The sequence below is a fragment of the Phyllobates terribilis genome, unplaced genomic scaffold, assembly GCF_046119375.1.
Source record: "Phyllobates terribilis strain yellow unplaced genomic scaffold, ASM4611937v1 Scaffold_5__5_contigs__length_657084704, whole genome shotgun sequence".
Classification (NCBI taxonomy): Eukaryota; Metazoa; Chordata; class Amphibia; order Anura; family Dendrobatidae; genus Phyllobates; species Phyllobates terribilis.
Window position 1 is genome coordinate 18,600,739 of NW_027362765.1, and position 24,080 is coordinate 18,624,818.

Below are 24,080 nucleotides of genomic sequence, written 5' to 3' on the forward strand. Positions count from 1 at the left end.
ATATGCCTGACAGGAGCCCATACATTCTCCTGCCTCCAATAATATATACCTGTCAGGAGCCCATAGATTCTCCTGCCTCCAATAATATATACCTGACAGGAGCCCATAGATTCTGCTGCCTCCAATAATATATACCTGACACGAGTCCATAGATTCTGCTGCCTCCAATAATATATGCCTGACAGGAGCCCATAGGTATATATTATTGGAGCCAGCAGAATCTGACAGGAGCCCATACATTCTGCTGCCTCCAATAATATATACCTGACAGGAGCCCATACATTCTGCTGGCTCCAATAATATATACCTGACAGGAGCCCATACAATCTCCTGCCCCCAATAATATATACCTGACAGGAGCCCATACATTCTCCTGCCTCCAATAATATATACCTGACAGGAGCCCATAGATTCTCCTGCCTCCAATAATATATACCTGACAGAAGCCCATACATTCTCCTGCCTCCAATAATATATACCTGACAGGAGCCCATACATTCTCCTGCCTCCAATAATATATACCTGACAGGAGCCCATACATTCTCCTGCCTCCAATAATATATACCTGACAGGAGCCCATACATTCTGCTGCCTCCAATAATATATACCTGACAGGAGCACATACATTCTCCTGCCTCCAATAATAATCAGCGATTCATGCTGACCAGACCACAGGTGGCATGAATCAGCCTGACTGCGTGATTGCAGTCAGGTATATTTTTTTCTGAAACAATGCAGAGTTTCAGAGAAAGCAAAGCTTAAAGGCTGTCTTCTCCCCATACTGCTCTAGATGACAGATCTTTCATGTGTGTACCTGTCAATCAACTGCATTTGTTCTGGGAGAAGCCAGCCGTACATGGCAGTGGATAATGCGAATTTATTTTATGGTCACTGGTCAGTTCTGTAAAGCACCACCCCAGCATTTTATTTCACTGTCAGAGTGGTATAACCTAATGTAAGTTCCCTGCCCTTAGTAATATACTAAGCAGCAGCTGTCTTCTGCTCTTCCCATTGCAGATCAAAGCTCAATTGTCCATCTTGTGACCTTGACTTCTGATTGACCGGAAGTCAGCGGTAATGGTCACAAGCTCTCAATGTAAGTCTATGAGCCTCGTTTTGGCTCTCATAGACTTACAATGAAAAGTGACCTCCAGCTCACCCAGCAAACACTGGAACAATCTGGCAGGCCACAACCTGCAGAAGACCATGGCCAGCGGTGGTGCATTTGCACACTTGCCCAGCTGAACAGTACAGCGCTGTCATCTTTATAGTGGCCACAGCCGGGTACTACAGATGTACCCATTTCGATTTGAATAGAGGCAGATTTGCATTACTCAGTCGTGGACACTATACATTTGACAGAGCTGTACTCTTTTGCTCTGCAAATGAGCACTTCCGGATGCCACTGGTCCTGGGAACAGTTGATCGGTGGTTTATGATCAGGATAGGCCATCAATATAAAAGTACTGAACAGCCCCTTTAAATGCCCTGTCCTAGTGACAGGTCAACTGTGGAGGTGGATTCTGTGCAGGAAATAGCACACGTCACATGCAGAGTATCCCCATTGAATAGGTGCACAAATAGATCCACAGCATATCAAACTGCACGTGTGAGACTACATCAAGTTAACAATTGCTCCATCTGTAAATATGTATATATATATATTTTGTAGGTTTGGTATGGAAAGGAGGTGGCCCAAGCACACTTCTTGCACATGGGCCCTCCAGTGTCAGAGTCCGCCCCTGGGCTCTCATGTGTGAAGGCAAAAAGGTACTGGCTGTCAGGGTGTAATGGAACACTGAAGAAAGCATTGGCCAAATCAATCACCGTGAACCATGGGGAGGTAGACGAAATGGATGACAGAAGTTTTGGCACAAACAAGGTGTCCAGTACCGTGGTTTAATTGACTGCACGCAAGTCCTGTACCATGAGGAAATTGATGGGTCTACCAGTGTTTTCTTGTTTACCGGAAACAGTAGGGTATTGCATGGTGGTTTGGTGGTGATGACAGCTCCATTCCTGATGTAGATTTGGAGTTGTTGTGCGATAGCAGCAGATTCTGGAATTGAGAGTGGGTACTGGGGTTTCTGTGGCAACAGAGCTCCTGGCTTGAGTTTTACTTCCACAGGCTGGACTTGGAGTCTTCCAATTTGTTCTGGGCCTTGTGCCCATAGGGTATTCGGGACTTGTGTGATCAGTGTTGCATCTACTGAGTCAACAGGTGTGTCCTGTAGGGAGAAGAGGCTATATACTTCAATGGGAGTGTTCCTGTGATAATGGGGTGGTCAGAGTCACAGTCCCATCCTCCTGAAATCAAACATTGGCTTAGATTTTTGCCAGTAAATTTGATCCCAGTAGGTTTACTGGGCAGGTTGTGGAAACAGCCAACTGGGATAACATTCTGTGTAGGCTGCAGGCCTATGTTTAGGGGTTTGGTTATGGGTGTCTACTGTGTGGTTCCATCCACCCCCACACAAGGCACCACTTCATCTGTGAGACAATCTGGGTCTGGAAAGTCAATATATTACACTTCTGGCTGCACCGGTATCCACCAGGAAACTGAGGGGTTTTCCCTCAACCTCTATTTGGATGGTGGTAATTGGTCCACTCGGTTGTCTTGTGGAAGGTAGGAATATAAGTGGTTCTGCTGTTTGTGGTGGATCTGGCTTGCCAATGTCCTATTGTGGGTTAGGGCCCTGGGGTTCCTGTGATGGTTACCACGGCTGTCCAGGTTCCTTCCTCTAACCTGCAGTTCCTCTTGATGTGTCCCATAGCAGCCGACTCTGGGCATCTGTGCATCCTTGTTCCATGGAGGGTTTTGTGGCACTAGGAGGTTTGTGCGCGGGGGCTTGGATGTTTTGTTCATTTCCACCCCTGTTGCCACTTGGAAGAGAATATCCTTGTCTAGATTTCAGTATTCAGGTCTTGTAGTCTGTAACTGTTTCTGGATAGGTTCACGAAGACCTTGAACAAAAGCCTGTATCAGGATTTGCTTATGGGACTTCTCCCGGGTCTCGAACCTGAGATCATTGAACATCTTGTTCTGCCAGTGGAAGAATTTTTCCAAAGTCTCGCCTTTTTCTTGCATGACATCCTGTGGGAAAGTGGCTTGGTCCGCCAAGTGGTCTTAGCCCAGGCATAAACCGTATGCCAAAAATCTTCTCCAGAATCATATGATTCATACCACTCGGTATGCACCAAAACATCCGGCTCCAGGGCCGATCAAATCACTGACCAGAAAGAATCTCCCGCTTTGATTTCCGCGTGTCCGTTGAGGTCCTTCCATGAGGCAGAATGTGTTTTCTGCATCGGACCCTTTTTTCCTGAAAAAGGGCATGGGATAACTTTTCCGGATCTGGTAAGCCGTCCACCAAGATATTAGTTTCACCAGGTTTCCAGGAGACATAGCAGGGGCCATGGGGACCAGAAAAGGACCACGTATCATGGAATGGTAATATGAATAAAGAGAAAATTTCAGCTCACCCCTGAGATGTAATCCCAGTCTGGCATGGAGCACGGAGTCCTCGCTGCTGCACGGAGCCTGGGTCAATGAGATGAGGAAGTGAAGATGGATCCAGCTAAACGCATCGGGCGATTAATTAAAATTCAACAATCTTTATTGGCAAATCCTTTTAAAAACTTGTAGAAAAGACAAAAAATGGACATCTCAGACGACAAAGCATATATTATAGGGTGGTGTGTATAAAAAATGCCATACGCGTTTCGAGTGAAAAACTCGAACACTGGCTATGAAAAAAAATATTTTGAACTGGACTGGACTTAAGTATACTAACAAATAATCATGGATACAAAAAACACATGAAAACAATCAAGAAAATACCAATCACAGAGAAGACTAGACTGAATATATGAAAAGAAAAAGGTGGAAACAAAACAAAAAATGTACCCTGGAAAAACTGAATGAGAAATATGTAATACAATACATATGAACAACTATGTACGTATACATATGAGAAAAAAACATTTTTTGTTTTGTTTCCACCTTTTTCTTTTCATATATTAAGTCTAGCCTTCTCTGTGATTGGTATTTTCTTGATTGTGTTTTTTGTATCCATAATTATTTGTTAGTATACTTAAGTCCAGTTCAGAATATTTTTTTTTCATAGCCAGTGTTCAAGAGTGCATTTTTTATACACACCACCCCATAATATATGCTTTGTCGTCTGAGATGTCCATCTTTTGTCTTTTCGACAAGGTTTTAAAAGGATTTGCCAATAAAGCTTGTTGAATTTTAATTAATTGCCCGGTGTGTTGAGCTGGATCCATCTTCACTTCATCATGGAATGGTGACATTTAAAAGTGAGGATGGACGGTTTGGGGGTCCCATCTTGGTGCTAAGGTATTCTGGCGGTGCCGTGGAGTTCGGATGTCGCTTGGCTCCCCGACTTGGGATTTATCAGCCCGAGCTGCTGATTCCTGTTTTCCCTGCTCCACTGGGTCATCCTCTTCCACTGACCCATCACCATTGGTGAAGATTCTGGTCTGCCCTGGCCCAAGATAGCTGCTAGGGAGGATGTGCCCTGACCCAAAATGGCCGCTGGAAGGAAGTGCCCTGACCCAAAATGGCCACTGGGGTGTAGGGCGTGCCATCTGCATTGATAACTGGATACAGGGAAGTAGGACTGTGTGGGCGTGATGCTACACAGAAAGAGCAGGTGTCACGCCAGTTTGGGTTCTGCGTTTGACAGGCCGTGCCTGTCCAGCCTTCCAGGGAGAATGGGGGGCGGTCTGGACTGTTCGGGTGTGGCCACGGCAGCCAGCACTATTTTCTCTGGTGGTGGCTGATAAGTATAACATCCATTAGCAACATTATATTTTTCTCTCCACATCTGTCTTCTCACTTCCCTTACCGTTCTTTACCATGCCTCAGTGTCATTTAGGGCTTCATGATCCCTAAGGAGACCCTTTTTAATTATTAACACATCCTTCCATTCTTTCTCATCTAGCCTTTCTCCAGGGGCTAACAGCCCTGACAATTTGAGGAGTGTCTTTACATTTTTCACATGCTTATTTCCTTCTCTTTCAGCCACCAATGCTTTGGGTGTGTATTCTGTGTGCGCTGACTGGTTGTTACCATCCATTTTATAATCTGAATTCTAAATGCAGTACTTCCGCTTTCGCTAGGGCGGTGTCTCATTCCGGGCTGCTCCGGTTCCTTCTGCACCAAAAAGGTATATACACGGGGTTGTGTAATCTCCGGTCTTCTATCTCCTGGAATAATGTTCCCTCTGGGTTTGGAGGTGTAATTCAAGCGTGTATGTTTAATCTAAATACTTTCAGCTCCGGGAACGTGGGTGAGAAAGCTGTATATCCGGTCTGAGATCTGGGGTGGGGGGGGGGTACTTTTGTGACACGCCAACCCCCCTCTGATATGGCCAATACAAGAGCCGGAACACAGAGAACATATCATGAGAGACACTAGATATCTATTAGCATCTGTTTCCCTTCTTTTCCTGTTTCCACCACAGACGGAACTGAAAATCTCACGTTATTCAAGTATCAAACTGAAAGTTAATAGCTTATCAACTGCACTAGACATCAATTTTTAAATCGCTGTCTGGATCATACAGGTTGTCAGGGATTCCAACACAGAGGGACGACACCGGGGAGATCACGCGATATCTCGCCATTGCCGTCATGCTGTCCGTATCTCGTCCGGAGTCGTGAGCACGCGATCCAGACTACTAACTGCGTAGGTATCGGTAAGCGACCAGTGAGCGTTTGGCGTCACACCTCTAGATTCCACCGCATGGAATCCGTGTTTACGCCCCGTACTGTCACTGTCAGCTTCACGATAGTCCAATTATTAACATTCTCTGACACCACCGGCCGAGTTTTAAATATAATACAGGCCGGGCCGGACGCCTGCGTTTTGGTAGCGTATATGGCTTCGGAGAAGGGAACGATTACAGGACAAAAGAAACAGTACTGAACTATTACATTTTATATTTAATCCAAAAGGGAGGGAGTGTTTAGGAAAAATATATACAAGGATGTTACAAAGGAGACATTACAATACATAAGCAGTTACACAAATAAAACCGGATAAAAGGAGAAACACTATAAAGACCGCTGCGACGATTCAATATAGGTGGAGGGGAGACGCTTCGTTTACTGTTATCGAACAGGGTCCTCCACTATGATAGACATATACTCCCGGGCAAAGAACACAGCTTCAGCCTCAACAAACTATTTTATGCTGAAGGTAGAGACCCCCTGTGATGACATCACAGGGGCTGGGCTCCACCCTTCAGATTTGTATTTAAAACGTGGTTTTTGGGATAACTCATTGCGCGTTGATCCCAGAAGCCCAAAAGTAATATCATATTTTCTATTAGGATTTTACCTTCATGTAGAGACCACACATCGCATAGCTGCAGTCTGCTATTCTGGTGTTTTTGTGCTACAGCTCCCTGATTTCGCTTACAGCCCTGGAAAACTATGGATGCATTCCTGGGCTGGTTCGGTCACTAAAAATATGGGTCCTGTTATTGTCAGACGCATGGAACATACAATATTTCATATTTAGTTTTGCAGTCGGATTGTCTGGAGATTTCTGTTAAACTCTCTTTGAAGCTTGGGAAAGCAACTTTCCCAGTTACACACAAATTAGTGCCACCCCCTCCAGCAATTACCCCCTGCCTCTTCCAGGGACAAGATGCTTGCTTCTAAATTAAGTTATAACACTTCTTGGCTGGTATTTGTTTGTGTAAGGCCTTACTCATGACTGTGTTAATTGGGGCTTTGTGCTGAGCAAAAGGGGACAGCTTGGTACCGACAAGTGGTGAGGGGAATAAGGGAGGGGGTGAATATCTTTATCAGGCAAATATGGAAGAACATTTTCCTGACATTAATATTTCCCTGTCACAGGTCAAAACCCAATCTTATCACAAAACCCAATCTTATCACTTTAAATCTTTAATGTCAGCACGTCATTCCTGGCTCTGCGCCTACACCTTCCTGGGCCTTCAGCAATCTCCTGGCACCGTAAAAGGAGGTATTGTGGCTCGTATAAACGGCTTCTGATCACATCTATCCACCAAGTCCCTGACTCTGCAATATTATCCTGCCGTGAATGTTTATTCTGAACAATTTTAGTCATCGATACCGATCTGAGAATGGTTTATAGCCTGGGGTTGAAATAACTACGCCCTGTTGACACAACATACACGTCATCAAGCAGGGAGACACAGTAATCACAATCACATCAATACCATGCGCCCCTGCTACTGCAACACTGCAACTGGGACTCAAACCTTTGGTTAAGCAGTTTTGGTGGGAAACCTTAAACTCAGCCGAGCTAGAGGCTGGAACCGTAAATCATCAGCCGTATAGAGGCTGGAACCAGAGTGATTGTATTATGACAACTTTAGACCGTCTCACTGTGTTTCCAGGCTGTCTAAGACAACATTCACATATACAAATAAAGCAGACAATTAAGGAAACTATTTTGACAAGGTTCAAGCTAGGACTTATCAGTGTCAGTCAACTATGTCCAAGTCTGACAGCCAACTGTCTCTATCCCTGCAAAGAGACACAGGTGGGTGCTAGGCAAGATAAATAATTTTCTTAAATTTATTTGGAGCTGCAGTCTCCCACTCGTGTGTGGTCCGTCGTGGGAGTAGAGGTTCCGGCATGGCTGCCGTCGTCTGGACGCCTCATTCTAACCCCACGTTGGGTGCCAACTGATTTGGTAGCACACTCTACAGGGATGCAAATCCTTCTTAATTGTCTGCTGCCAAATTTAATATGGAAATGTATGCACACATCAAAGAATAATGACACTTGAATCAAGTCGAATCAAATGCAGAAGTCTTCTAATTTATTAAGGAAGTACATAAGCTCTTTAGCCAATCTCTTGGAGTATTTCCAAGGGTGCATCTCTTTGATATAATTGGTCAAGCTGAAATTATTGCCTTTTATGATCAGAAGCAGAATATAAAATAAGTTCTTTAAAAGTCACATAGCACAGGTGTGGTGCTGGAAGCTAGTGCCATTTTGAATATCTCCATTGAATATTGATATCCATAACATCACATTAAGAACAAGAAAAAATATTCTCCCCTGTGTGACTTCTCTGATGTCTGATAAGACTTGATCTCTCTGTAAAACATTTTCCACATTCTGAACAGAAAAAAGACTTCTCACCTGTGTGGGTTCTCTGATGTCTATCAAGATGCTTTTTCTGGTTAAAACATTTCCCACATTCTAAACAGGAAAAAGGCTTCTCCCCTGTGTGAGTTCTCTGGTGTGCAACAAAATTTGATTTCTGTATAAAACATTTTCCACATTCTGAACAGGAAAAAGGCTTATCCCCTGTGTGACTTCTCTGGTGATAAAGAAGAGATGATTTATTCCCAAAACATTTTCCACATTCTGAACATGAAAAGGGTTTCTCCCCTGTGTGAGTTCTCTGATGTTTGATAAGATTTGCTTTCACTGTAAAACATTTTTCACATTCTGAACAGGAAAAAGGCTTCTCCCCTGTGTGGGTTCTCTGGTGCAAAACCAAATCTGATTTCTGGTTAAAACATTTCCCACATTCTGAACATAAAAAGGCTTCTCCCCTGTGTGGATTCTCTGGTGGCTATCAAGAAGCGATTTCTGGTTAAAACATTTCCCACATTCTGAACATGAAAAAGGCTTCTCCCCCGTGTGGGTTCTCTGGTGCTTAACAAAATCTGATTTATGATTAAAACTTTTCACACATTCTGAACATGAAAAAGGCTTCTCCCCTGTGTGAGTTCTCTGGTGTATAACAAGATTCCATTTCCGGTTAAAATATTTCTCACATTCTGAACAAGAAAAATGCTTCTCCCCTGTGTGAGTTCTCTTATGACTAAGAAGATTTGATTGATTCACAAAATATTTCCCACATTGTAAACATGAAAAAGGCTTCTCCCCTGTGTGGGTTCTCTGGTGGCCATCAAGATGTGCTTTCCGGTTAAAACATTTCCCACATTCTGAACATGAAAAAGGCTTCTCCCCTGTGTGGATTTTCTGGTGCTTAAGAAAATTTGATTTCTGGTTAAAACATTTCCCACACTTGGAACAAGAAAATATTTTCTCCTCTGTGTGAATTTTTTGTTGTTTAAGAAAAGACTTTTTGACATGAAAACTATCTCTATATTCTGAACGTGAAAGTGGCTTCTTTGCTTTATGAGCAACTTGTTTTTTAATGCTTATTTTGTGATTTTGAGTTTCCTTAGTAGTCGGTAATGAATCAGAAGACAGGACCTGTTCCAAAGGGTCAGATGACAGAACTTTGCTGTGAAGGGATGATTTTATATCTGAAGTAATGGCATTCACTTCAGTTGTATTCTGTGGGATCTCAAGATCATCTGATTTACAAATTGAAGATGTCAGCTGTCCCTCTGATCTCCTGGTACAGTCATCTGCTAAGAATAAAAGCAATTATTTTTTAATAAAATATACTTGAATTTTATATTTTTGAACATTTCTACTTTAATGTTCTTAAAAAATGGCAAGTTATGTAAAAATATTGAATTATTCACTAAGAGAATGACAGTTCACATTCTAATAGAAAATCTCATAGGATGAACCAGTAGCGCGTGTTCAACTGTTTGTTCATTCTGCCTCCCAAATATGGAATAAAAAGCCACCAAAAAATGTTGTGTAGATGAAAATAATATCAATAAAAACTTCTACTCATCTCACAAAAACAAGTCCCCACTCCGGTCCATCACCTGTCAATGGAAAAACAGAGGTTTCAACATTATTAGTGGCTCAAAAGCTCTTGAAAAGCAACATTGCTTCCAGAAACCAATCCAGAAATATCTCAAAGTCAAATCTCCCGCTCGTTCTAAGCCTTGCAGTGTGCCTAAACCACATTTAACATCCATGTATTTGGCATTACTATAGTGAAAAGAACCCACTTAATGTACGGTGTTGGTGTTCATGTCTCCTGGAGCACAATCTGGGCAATATGTGTTGGGCACAAAAATGGCAAATGTGCAATTTTCAGTCTCCAACATCCACTGCGTGTTAATTTACGGAAAGTGCCTGTGGAGTCAAAATAGTCACTACTCTTATAGATTAGTTCACTGAGAGCTAGAATTTCCAAAATGGAGCCACTTTATGGGAATTTCTACTGCTCTGGATTTCTGCCATTTTGTCAAATTAGGGCTTCTGCAAATGGTGTGTCCCACCTTCTTTGGGATCTGCTCCTGCAACGTCTGCTTCTGTCACCAGGAGCTGCCTTATTCATTCTGCAGGTGGCGCTAGTAATGGAGGAGATGTCAGAACCAGAAGCTCTGGGCGGTGCAGGCTTCCTTCAGCCACTAAGATTAGGGTGCATGGGACCTGTAGTACCATCCAGTCTGGCAGTATGGGTGTGTATGCTGTCCAGCTGGAGTAATCTGCTCCTTGCTTCAGCTATTTGGAAAGCACCACACCCTACTAAAGCTGGAAGCATATTGCCGGAAGCTGCCAGATACAGCCTTGTTCTCCTCTGGTTCAGTCCTCTGTGCTCATCTCCCGGCTTGTGTATTTGTTTCCTGTTGTGACCCTGGCCCATTTACTGACTACTCTTGTGTCTTCTGATTTTGTATTTTCTCTGCTCTCCTGGTTCGGACCCGACTACCTGACTATTCTTCTTCCCATCTCACTCCACAGAACAGCAGGTAACACTATGGCTCAAGCCTAGTGGTCTCTGTGTACGTCCAGATCCATATAGAGGGGTTAAAGGGTGATGAGGAAGGCAATCCCTAGGATTTGGAAAAAAACAATAAATAGTGCCAAGTCTGGTTGTGATGGCCATCTTTTGGGTGACCCAAATACATTGTGTCTGCAAATTATTCCAGCAAGATCTGCATTCAAATAGCTAAGTGGCGCTCCTTCCCTTCTTAAACCTGCCATGTGCCCAGACAGTAGTGTACAACGGTATATAAAGGTATTGTCGGATGCAAGAGAAGTTGGAAAATAATTTGTAAGGTCCATTGTTTCCTATTCCTGATTAGGAACATAATAATGGCTTAGTGAAGTGGTTTGGAAACTAACTACTGTAGTCAAAAACTGTGAGAATAGATAATAACACATCTACTGAAATGACCAAAATCAACAGTCTTCTTCAGTGAAGTAGCTAGTGGTGAAACCTCTCTGTGGTAATTGGAGTATGGGGCTCGGTGGCTCTTAGCAAACTGAACTATCGTAAGGGTCAATATTTTCTGTCAGATGAGTTTCAAGAAAAAATATTAGACATTCAAAGAGAACTTTTTATAATAGTGTAGAGCTGTGGTATCTTAAATTTAGATCTCGGGCATTTTGAAGAGGCAATAGAGACCTTTTTTTAAAAGACTACCAGGGAGTTAAAGACTCACATAAGTGAGGCCGGGCAATCCCACCAAAATCAAACTATCATACAGAATGAACCTGTAAAAAAAAAAAAAGAATAAAAAACATGTTACATCTCCAACAACAACATATATTTGGGGGAAAGTGTGTCATGTCCCATGATTTAGTAATCATACAGACAATATTGGAATGTCATTGAGTTGTTATATATTGCTGTTTTGTTGCTATGCAAGAAGGTTTGCCCTCCTTAGTCACATTAACAGCCTCTCTCAGACTGCTTCTCTCCAACTACCACTAGAGGTAGCCCTAGGACAACTGTGCTCAGATTATGAAACCTATGCCAGATGGACAAACGAATACATTACAATCCTGCAAAGGCTTAATACATCTGTTTCTCTTGAAGAGCTGCATGTGATCCAACAACTTATCTCTGAGAGAGAACGCATAGTGCATGATATTAAAGCCAAGACAGAGGCAGTCAAAACGATCATCTAAGTCACGCTCTTCTAAATCTTCAACCCTCAACGAACAACTTAAAAGAGCACGTGCAGAAGCCGAAGCTACTAAGGTACAAACCTTTTTGACGCAAAAGAAAACTGAAATGGAAGCCAGCACTGCATGCAAAAAGGCAGAAATAGAGGCCCTAGAGAAGGTATGTGAACTCACCATGGCAAGATTAAAGGTCCTGGAACAAGCTATCAGTGGGAGCCAAAGAGACAGCATCAGTTTAAGTGATTTTGATACTGAAGACCCTCTTAAGAGTACAATAGACTATGTACTGAGCCAAAATAGTGCACCCCTGAGTCCAGCAATCATTCCTGATGGCACAGACATTCCTCTAAAGCCCGCGTCTCACATAGCGAGATCGCTGCTGTGTCACGGTTTTGGTGACGCAACAGCGACCTCACCAGCAATGTCGCTATGTGTGACACTTTACAAAAACAGGAGGACACTTGAGTATAGTGGCAAGCAATTAGTACAATTTTATTTAAATACATCATTCAAGATTTATATCGAAAAAATGTTTAAAATAGCAGAAGGGGGTAAGGTGCAAGGTGCTCAAAGCTGGGGGGTACCCTGGGGGGATGGGCGGTATAGAATGGTCAATTAGTCCATATAGTTAGAGAGTCAGCGGTGAGTACATATAACATAGAGCAAAATCATGTGCAGTGGCAATCAAAGTTGATACAATGAAATGTACAAAGAGGCCAAAGCCTCATGCAACGAGACCAGATCCTAATACAAAAAAGTATCCTAGTACTAACTCAAGGAGTGTGAGTCAGGTAAGTGGTCCCTATAATATGGATGAATATAGACTCACCACAGGCCAAAGATATGGAAGAAGCCCAGAGTCCCCAGCAGTGCAACGGGTAAAGACGCGCCCCGACGCGCGTTTCGGCGTTCTTTTTCAAGAGGCAGCGCTAACCTGCATGCGTCCAGGACCTGTAGAAATACCTCCCATTCAGGTCATGTGACTGAGGGGAGGGAGAAAGCTGATTGGGCTATCGCGGCGCGTGTGTAAGGAGCCACGCCCCCCCATCGCGCGCGCCAAGGCCGTCAAGTCACAGGCCCGCGTCCGGGAGTGCGCTGCAGACACGCCCCCTGGAGGCAAGCCAGGGACATATAGACAGCCCAGCGTGAGCGCAGGGAGGGCATGTATCAAAACACACGCGAACCGCCCCAGCAGCATAAAGGCTCCCAATCTCTCAATATGTGGACAGCCATCTGAGACCACTTGTTGAGACCCTTCCGTCCTACATTAAAGACACGACCGACGTCCTTACCAGGGTTGACGGTACCCCCCAGCTTTGAGCACCTTGCACCTTACCCCCTTCTGCTATTTTAAACATTTTTTCGATATAAATCTTGAATGATGTATTTATATAAAATTGTACTAATTGCTTGCCACTATACTCAAGTGTCCTCCTGTTTTTGTATGCATTTATTTGAGTAGGCATTTTGGACGTGGTGCCTGTCATTTGGTCTTGGCACCATGTTCTGTTCAATATGTTATACTTGGCCTGTGTTTTTCTCATATGTGTGACACTTTGCAGCGATCAGGCCCGTGCTGTGAGGTCGCCGATCGCTGCAAAGTGTCCTGGACCATTTTTTGGTCGTTGCCCTCCCGCTGGTCAGCACACATCGCTGTGTGTGACCAGCGGGAGCAGCGATCAGGCTGGTAACCATGATAAACATCGGGTTACTAGGGGCACACGCGCACCTAGTAACCCGTTGTTTATCATGGTTACGAGCCTGCTAAAGTGAGCGGTAACCTCCCGCTCACTGTAGCAGAGTGGTAACCATGATAAACAACGGGTTACTAGGTGCTCTTGTGCCCCTAGTAACCCGATGTTTATCATGGTTACCAGCCTGCTCCTGCTTCAGCAGGCTGGTAACCAGGAGCAGGACATCGTGGAAAGATTCTGCTCCCCTGATCGTTGGTGAGCCTGCCTGTTTGACAGCTCACCAGCGTCCACATAGCGACGCAGCAACGATCCCTGACAGGTCGTATCGTTGTCAGGATCGTTGCAGCGTCGCTAAGTGTGACGGGGCCTTTAGGCAACAGGACGCAGATCGTTCACCTGCATTCAAGGTCAGTACAAAACACTGCCAACCCTTCATCCCGAACCTCCTTTGTGCACCAGATTGTACCAGGCCCCTGCACCTCACCAAACCCTATACACAGAAGCACACGTGCAGGCAAGTCATCACATTCCGGTCAGCCACACAGTTCCAGCTTCATGCGTAGCAGAAATAATGCACATTAAGCCAGTTACTGGACTGAATGCCTATGCTGCTCCATACTTTCCTGCGTTCCTAGGTTAAAATGCCACAGACTATATGAATAACACAACTCAGCCAGCAACTGTCCGGTCTCACAAGATTCTATAATCAACCTGAAAACTACAGAGGTTGGAAATGCGCCTTTAGAACTGTAATTAGTGACCTCGGCATCACTGTAGCTGAAGAACTAGATCTGCTGATCAGGTGGCTCTGGCCACAATCCACAGAACGGGTCAAGAGACTTAGATCTGTCCACATCAGTAATCCAGCGGCTGGTCTCATGGCTGCTTGGGAGAGACTTGAATGAAGCTATGGTTGTCCTGAAGCCATAGAAAATGCACTGTTCAAGCGACTACAGGATTTTCCAAAAATATCCAGTAAGGACAGTTCAAAATTCCAAGAGCTCAGTGACATCCTGTTAGAGCTCCAGCTGCCCAAAACAGACACGCACCTACCTCAGCTACCTGGACGCTGCTCGTGGGGTAAACCCAATGGTTTCTAAGCTACCGTACAATATTCAAGATAAGTGGACCACAATCGGGTCAAGACACAAAAGAGCTAACCAAGTCTCCTTTCCTCCATTTTCCTACTTATGTGAGTTTATCAAGGACATTGCAGAGTGTAAGACTGACCCAAGCTTTTCCTATAGAGAACCCAGCAGCCCTGGTTCATCCCCTTCTAAGTATGAAAGTCCACGTTTGAGCAACAGAAACTGTAGCAGTCCAGTGTCAGTCAAGAAGACTGATGTTCTTCCCACACCTACATCAGCTCCAGACAAGAGCAACAAAGGTGAAAAGGTTGAAAACCCTAATCGACTGTGTCCCATTCATAAGAAGCCACATCCCCTAAAGAAGTGCATCGGCTTCAGAAAGAAACCGCTCCAGGAACGCAAGGAGATTCTAAAGAACTTTGGGGTATGTTACAGATGTTGTGCTTGTAATGAACACTTCGCTAAAGACTGTAAAATTCCTATTAAGTGTTTGGAGTACGACAGTGAGGACCATGTACAAGTGCTCCATCCATCCCAATCTAACGCTGCACAGCTTACACCTTCTTTCACCACAAGGCAAGGCAGGGAGGATGCAGATCAAGCAGTGAGTCTTATCACAATGTATCTTCTTCATGCACAGAAGTCTGCGGAGAAGGCCTCTGGGACAAATCGTGTGCGATGATATGCCTGGTGAACGTGCATCCCAAGTGTCAACCAGAGAAAACCGCAAGGGTGTGTGTCATCCTGGATGATCAGAGTAACCGATCACTTGCAAGGTCAGAACTCTTTGATCTGTTTAACTTAAAGAGAAATGCTCACACCTACACCTAGGGCACCTGTAGTGGTGTTACGGAGGTCTCTGGGAGAAGAGCCAATGGACTCATAGTATCTTCTCTTGAGAACAATGTGGAGATACCCCTACTCACTCTAGTCGAGTTCAACCAGATACCATCCAACAGAGAGGAGATCCCAACCCCAGAGGCTGCTCTTCATCACCCTCATCTAAAGACTATAGCCAACAAGATACCAGCCCTTGACAACAGCGCAAATATCCTAATTCTGCTTGGCATTCTCTGGCTACACAAGGTACGCCAGCAAATCAACGGACCACATGATGCTCCATTTTCTCAATGCTTTGATCTAGGCTGGGTTATCATAGATAATGTCTGCATAGAAAAGATGAAGAGGCCTACAAGGATTTCCTCATTTAAGACTCATGTCTTGTCAAATAGTCGAAGAAGAGTGACAGTAGGTGGCAGCAAGAAACCCCTGACAACATGAACATGTTCCCGTCCTGTGATAACAACCTCAGGTCAACAGTCTTCAATTTTACAGTGAAGACAACAGTTTGGCACCTGCAAGAGAGGACAAAGAATTCATAAGGATTATGGAAAAGGAATTCGCCCAGGATGATTCCAACAGCTGAGTAGCACCTTTACCCTTTTTATCTCCAAGAACAAGGTTATCTAACTATCTGCAGCAAGCAACGGCAAGGTTTTCATCTTTAAAACGCACCCTAAAGAAAAAGCCAGAGATGGAGAAACATTTTGTCGACTTAATGCAGAATATCTTTGACAGAGGTCACGCAGAACCTGCACCATCACTGAAAGAGAATAATTCTGGTATCTTCCATCCTGTGGTGTCTATCACCCTTGCAAACCTAACCAAATCAGAATGGTGTTTGACTTCAGTGCTCAGTATGAAAGCATCTCTCTAAATAGCCGGCTCCTCACTGGGCCTAAACTAAACAACAGTCTTATAGGAGTGCTGATTAGCTTCAGACAAGAACCTGTTGCAGTAATGGCTGACATTCAGCAAATGTTTTATTGTGAAAGAAGATAGTAGAAACTACCACAGGTTCCTATGGCACAAGGACAATGACGTCCACAACAAGGTCGTAGACTACCGGATGAAGCAGCATGTGTTCGGGAACAGCCCCTCACCTGCTGTGGCAATCTATGGACTGAGACGAATAGTCCAGGAAGGTGAGAGAGAGTATGGATCTGATGCTCCTCTATTTGTGGAAAAGAACTTCTATGTAAATGATGGGCTTAAATTTCAGCCCACAAATGAAGAGGCAATTGATCTGCTGTCTAGAACACAGAAAATGCTGCCGGCAGCAAACCTTAGACTTCACAAGATCATCTCCAGCAACCAGAAGGTGTCAGTCTGCGATAAACCCTTTACCAAACGAGGAGCCATATCTGTTGTGAACAGCATCTACGACCCTCTCGGGTTTATAGCACCTATCACCATTCAAGGCAAGATACTGTTGAGACAGTTGACGCCTGAGAACACGGATTTGAACACTCCACTACCGTCCCAGAAACAACACAACAAAGGTGGGAGACATTAAAGACGTCTCTGAAGATCTTAGAATATCCTATCTTGTTCCACCTTAAAGTCCTTTTCAGCCGCCACCAGAAGAGAAGTCCACATTTTCTCTGATGCATCAACAGAGGTCATAGCTGCAGTAGCCTACCTGAAGACCTTAGAAGCCAACAACAGGGAACATTGTGGATTTGTCCTGGACAAAGCCAAACCAGCCCCGAGGCCTGCTCACTCTGTACCAAGACTTGGTCTTTGTGCTGCTTACTAGTGATGGAGGTTGCCGAAGTTGCCCCATAACAGTGGCACCATATCCCCACTGACCTGCATCCATCTTACCAAGGAACAGGGCTCATGGCTGCATCTAGCTTTTGTGACAACACCTGTCTGTCATCTCCAAGCTTTCCACATGAGGACCCTTGTTCTGTTGATGATAGCAGCACATTTAGGCTTGAGGAACCAGACACTGACGGAGAGATCAGACCAGCCATCTCTACACGATACACATCTATGACACCAAGGTTGAAGCTGAGGCCTCATCACTCTGGATGCTCCTCTAGCTGGTCATCGGTCATGCAGGCTGGTATTCGCCAAGTGCTTCATGAAAGAAGGCATTACATGAAGGACATTACTACTGAACACAGCTTACGGCAGGGAGTATACAGTCATATACCTCCAGCTGTGTTAGGACATGGAACTTTCACCATTTCGATTGCTGGGTTGGTGGAAGTGTTTGCATGTTGCGGCTTCCCCAATCTGAAGATGGATTTCCAATTAGACTTGGATTATTCTACTGTTGTGGACTTCAGGCTACCAACTGGAAAACTGGACTTACAAATGTTATAGTTATTGTTGCATGCCTGTGTGTTTCTTTATTAATTTTTCAGATCGACCGTGGACATCATCAGAAGACATCACATCAAAAAGGATGATTGTGAAATCTAAAGATTTCAGACAGCGAATGTCATGTCCCATGATTTGGGAATCATACAGACAATATTGGACTATCATTGAGTTGTTATATATTGCTGTTTTGTTGTATGCAATAAGGTTTGCCCTCCTTAGAAGTTTGTCCTTCCTCTCTCCCTGTCTCTCTCTCTGATGTAGCTCTGATGTCATTAACCCCTCCCTTCTTCCTCATTTACCATCCTCAGCCATCTTAGAAGCTCATCTGCTTCAGCCCTGTTCTGAAAAGTCTTTTTTACCTGCTGTATAAAAATTCAGTTGGAAATAAACCTTCTTCAGAATCTTCATATGTGCTTCATGCAGTCGAATTAAAACCATCTCAAAAAGAGATAGCCTAGAAATGGCGTCTAACAGCGCCCTATGTTTGCAGCTTAGTCATGGAGTCAGAATAGAGAGCTCAAACACTAAACCGGAGTTGCACTCATTTATGGTGGACCATTGGAGCTACTATGAGTTCTGACCAGGAGAGTAGAGAAAGTATTAGTGCTTCCCATTTCAGGAGAGATTTGCAGTAATCTGAATTCCTTAAGATTGAAAACATAATGTCATTTATGACGTGGAGTGAATCCATGAAACCAGGGCTCAAGCCATGCCAACACATCTCCTGCAGGCGTGAATATTACAGCCATCAAACACGCACAGCTTAGTGATATATCATGGCACAGGTGTAATGTTTTTTATGCAGTTTATCGCAATCCTGTTTGAAGTTAGTCGGTGTTAAAAGAATTTGAAAAGTCAGGATAAAGGGAAACTCTGTTGTTATTGTACAGAAATTCACACTTGGCCCTCACTGCACATTTAATGTTGTCGATCATAAAAGTGAAGTTTGGCCAGAAAGACTGGACCTGGTCTTGTAGGGACCATATGAGCACATTCAGCAGCACAGAAGGGAGAGAAGGTAGATTCATCCAATAAGATATCAGGATTCTAGGAAGCCAACAGCATCATTACCCTCCGCTTTCTCTTACAGGCTCATCATAATATTTTTCTTCAAGTGATTTTTTAACTTGTCAGCACATTCTGGGTACGCGGTCATTTGGCTTTGTAGTTTACAGATCTGGGCCGGTAAGAGTCAGAATTTTAAAATTATAGGAGTTGGGTGGATCCTCCAGGTTCTAAGTTCTAAAGAAAATGGTTTTCACAATTTCACAAACTAATTTCAACATTTTCGGATGGAAGAGAATGTTATGCTCTGGAGTCAAAATGGTGATTACACGATTGTAATATGGCCGTACTACACAACAGATAAAGCAGCCACAGCCGGTGGCTGACTTCTCTGCATTTAGTGGTTACTACTCACCTGAATAGTCATATGTAGGAATCTCCTCTTTACACCGCTCATCACCCCTCACATATGTCTCTGTATTATTAATATGGGTCAGATCTTCACCCTGAAACAAATATTGTAAAAGTCACAGACAGATGGAGAAGTCACATCTATGATCAGCTCTAATCCTGCCATCTCCACCGCTCATATTACACAAGTATAAAACATATAATCCTGGTGGATAAAACAAGACCGAAGCACAAGACCATCACAGCCATCTACACACCATAGGTGATATCTCATAACACCTTTTCTCTACCCTTTTATATGCATTACTTCAACTTTGATATAAAGTAAGGTTTTTAATATAGGCAGTATAGGTACCGTCCCAATTTAGGGTCACCTTGCCGCTGGTGGGACGGCTTGTATACTTTTTTTGATCAAAAATAGTTCACTAAGTACCCTATATTTATTATGCAATTTTGCTTTACATTTATATATAATTATGGTAGGGTATGAGATATATTTTTGTCTTGCTTCTTTTTTGCTAGTGTGAACATGCCTCTGTTTCTTGTATGTCTGCCATCTTAGACCTCAGTTCACATTGTCTGGTTTTTTGACTTGTTTGCATTCTGTGCAATTTAAGGGTGTGGCATGCCCTTTGTTGAGCTGATTGGTATATATGTAGCTTACCACGGGCCTAGGTGGTCTGGAGTTGGGACCCGGTCCTATTTGTCTACCCTTTTATATGCATTACTTCAACTTTGATATACAGTAAGGTTTTTAATATAGGCAGTATAGGTACCGTCCCAATTTAGGGTCACCTTGCCGCTGGTGGGACGGCTTGTATACTTTTTTTGATCAAAAATAGTTCACTAAGTACCCTATATTTATTATGCAATTTTGCTTTACATTTATATATAATTATGGTAGGGTATGAGATATATTTTTGTCTTGCTTCTTTTTTGCTAGTGTGAACATGCCTCTGTTTCTTGTATGTCTGCCATCTTAGACCTCAGTTCACATTGTCTGGTTTTTTGACTTGTTTGCATTCTGTGCAATTTAAGGGTGTGGCATGCCCTTTGTTGAGCTGATTGGTATATATGTAGCTTACCACGGGCCTAGGTGGTCTGGAGTTGGGACCCGGTCCTATTTGTCTACCCTTTTATATGCATTACTTCAACTTTGATATACAGTAAGGTTTTTAATATAGGCAGTATAGGTACCGTCCCAATTTAGGGTCACCTTGCCGCTGGTGGGACGGCTTGTATACTTTTTTTGATCAAAAATAGTTCACTAAGTACCCTATATTTATTATGCAATTTTGCTTTACATTTATATATAATTATGGTAGGGTATGAGATATATTTTTGTCTTGCTTCTTTTTTGCTAGTGTGAACATGCCTCTGTTTCTTGTATGTCTGCCATCTTAGACCTCAGTTCACATTGTCTGGTTTTTTGACTTGTTTGCATTCTGTGCAATTTAAGGGTGTGGCATGCCCTTTGTTGAGCTGATTGGTATATATGTAGCTTACCACGGGCCTAGGTGGTCTGGAGTTGGGACCCGGTCCTATTTGTCTACCCTTTTATATGCATTACTTCAACTTTGATATACAGTAAGGTTTTTAATATAGGCAGTATAGGTACCGTCCCAATTTAGGGTCACCTTGCCGCTGGTGGGACGGCTTGTATACTTTTTTTGATCAAAAATAGTTCACTAAGTACCCTATATTTATTATGCAATTTTGCTTTACATTTATATATAATTATGGTAGGGTATGAGATATATTTTTGTCTTGCTTCTTTTTTGCTAGTGTGAACATGCCTCTGTTTCTTGTATGTCTGCCATCTTAGACCTCAGTTCACATTGTCTGGTTTTTTGACTTGTTTGCATTCTGTGCAATTTAAGGGTGTGGCATGCCCTTTGTTGAGCTGATTGGTATATATGTAGCTTACCACGGGCCTAGGTGGTCTGGAGTTGGGACCCGGTTCTATTTGTCTACCCTTTTATATGCATTACTTCAACTTTGATATACAGTAAGGTTTTTAATATAGGCAGTATAGGTACCGTCCCAATTTAGGGTCACCTTGCCGCTGGTGGGACGGCTTGTATACTTTTTTTGATCAAAAATAGTTCACTAAGTACCCTATATTTATTATGCAATTTTGCTTTACATTTATATATAATTATGGTAGGGTATGAGATATATTTTTGTCTTGCTTCTTTTTTGCTAGTGTGAACATGCCTCTGTTTCTTGTATGTCTGCCATCTTAGACCTCAGTTCACATTGTCTGGTTTTTTGACTTGTTTGCATTCTGTGCAATTTAAGGGTGTGGCATGCCCTTTGTTGAGCTGATTGGTATATATGTAGCTTACCACGGGCCTAGGTGGTCTGGAGTTGGGACCCGGTCCTATTTGTCTACCCTTTTATATGCATTACTTCAACTTTGATACACAGTAAGGTTTTTAACATAGGCAGTATAGGTACCGTCCCAATTTAGGGTCACCTTGCCGCTGGTGGGACGGCTTGTATACTTTTTTTGATCAAAAATAGTTCACTAAGTACCCTATATTTATTATGCAATTTTGCTTTACATTTATATATAATTATGGTAGGGTATGAGATATATTTTTGTCTTGCTTCTTTTTTGCTAGTGTGAACATGCCTCTGTTTCTTGTATGTCTGCCATCTTAGACCTCAGTTCACATTGTCTGGTTTTTTGACTTGTTTGCATTCTGTGCAATTTAAGGGTGTGGCATGCCCTTTGTTGAGCTGATTGGTATATATGTAGCTTACCACGGGCCTAGGTGGTCTGGAGTTGGGACCCGGTCCTATTTGTCTACCCTTTTATATGCATTACTTCAACTTTGATATACAGTAAGGTTTTTAATATAGGCAGTATAGGTACCGTCCCAATTTAGGGTCACCTTGCCGCTGGTGGGACGGCTTGTATACTTTTTTTGATCAAAAATAGTTCACTAAGTACCCTATATTTATTATGCAATTTTGCTTTACATTTATATATAATTATGGTAGGGTATGAGATATATTTTTGTCTTGCTTCTTTTTTGCTAGTGTGAACATGCCTCTGTTTCTTGTATGTCTGCCATCTTAGACCTCAGTTCACATTGTCTGGTTTTTTGACTTGTTTGCATTCTGTGCAATTTAAGGGAGTGGCATGCCCTTTGTTGAGCTGATTGGTATATATGTAGCTTACCACGGGCCTAGGTGGTCTGGAGTTGGGACCCGGTCCTATTTGTCTACCCCTTTATATGCATTACTTCAACTTTGATATACAGTAAGGTTTTTAATATAGGCAGTATAGGTACCGTCCCAATTTAGGGTCACCTTGCCGCTGGTGGGACGGCTTGTATACTTTTTTTGATCAAAAATAGTTCACTAAGTACCCTATATTTATTATGCAATTTTGCTTTACATTTATATATAATTATGGTAGGGTATGAGATATATTTTTGTCTTGCTTCTTTTTTGCTAGTGTGAACATGCCTCTGTTTCTTGTATGTCTGCCATCTTAGACCTCAGTTCACATTGTCTGGTTTTTTGACTTGTTTGCATTCTGTGCAATTTAAGGGTGTGGCATGCCCTTTGTTGAGCTGATTGGTATATATGTAGCTTACCACGGGCCTAGGTGGTCTGGAGTTGGGACCCGGTCCTATTTGTCTACCCTTTTATATGCATTACTTCAACTTTGATATACAGTAAGGTTTTTAATATAGGCAGTATAGGTACCGTCCCAATTTAGGGTCACCTTGCCGCTGGTGGGACGGCTTGTATACTTTTTTTGATCAAAAATAGTTCACTAAGTACCCTATATTTATTATGCAATTTTGCTTTACATTTATATATAATTATGGTAGGGTATGAGATATATTTTTGTCTTGCTTCTTTTTTGCTAGTGTGAACATGCCTCTGTTTCTTGTATGTCTGCCATCTTAGACCTCAGTTCACATTGTCTGGTTTTTTGACTTGTTTGCATTCTGTGCAATTTAAGGGTGTGGCATGCCCTTTGTTGAGCTGATTGGTATATATGTAGCTTACCACGGGCCTAGGTGGTCTGGAGTTGGGACCCGGTCCTATTTGTCTACCCTTTTATATGCATTACTTCAACTTTGATATACAGTAAGGTTTTTAATATAGGCAGTATAGGTACCGTCCCAATTTAGGGTCACCTTGCCGCTGGTGGGACGGCTTGTATACTTTTTTTGATCAAAAATAGTTCACTAAGTACCCTATATTTATTATGCAATTTTGCTTTACATTTATATATAATTATGGTAGGGTATGAGATATATTTTTGTCTTGCTTCTTTTCAGCTCTAATCCTGCCATCTCCACCGCTCATATTACACAAGTATAAAACATATAATCCTGGTGGATAAAACAAGACCGAAGCACAAGACCATCACAGCCATCTACACACCATAGGTGATATCTCATAACACCTTTTCTCCATCTACCTGATGATCCTGAGGAACATTGGGATCTTCTTGTTTACAGTCCTGTTGAAGAAGAGGACGGGGACATCTCTCTGGTATTGTCCTCTTACTGGATAGAACTGGAGGAAACATATACAGGGACTGAATTCATTCTTTACATACAGATAATTGTAGGCCGTGTGTATTTAGTCCTGTCTATTACCTGGTGATGTGAGGGGCTGGGGAACCGCCATGACATCCTTGTACAGATCTTTTTGTACTTCTAAATACTCCCACTCCTCCATGGAGAAATAGACAGCGACATCCTGACACCTTATAGGAACCTGACACATACAATGATACCATCATCCCCCGATCCCTTAATAGCTTTACTATAAAATGTCCCAGCATTCCCAGCAGTGTCACCTCTCCAGTCAGCAGCTCAATCATCTTGTAGGTGAGTTCTAGGATCCT

General features: G+C 42.9%; 1 protein-coding gene across 1 annotated transcript in view; it reads right to left on the reverse strand.

The window, feature by feature from the left end:
- Positions 1-6,347: 6,347 nt before the first annotated feature.
- Positions 6,348-24,080, reverse strand: part of LOC141270507 (uncharacterized) — an 80,183-nt gene continuing 62,450 nt past the window's right edge. The window contains exons 13-14 of the mRNA XM_073680518.1: positions 11,920-11,930; positions 6,348-8,542 (exon numbers count right to left, since the gene is read on the reverse strand). Coding sequence (XP_073536619.1) covers positions 8,060-8,542; positions 11,920-11,930 — 494 coding nt within the window. The 3' untranslated portion in view covers positions 6,348-8,059. The remainder of the gene's footprint in view (positions 8,543-11,919; positions 11,931-24,080) is intronic.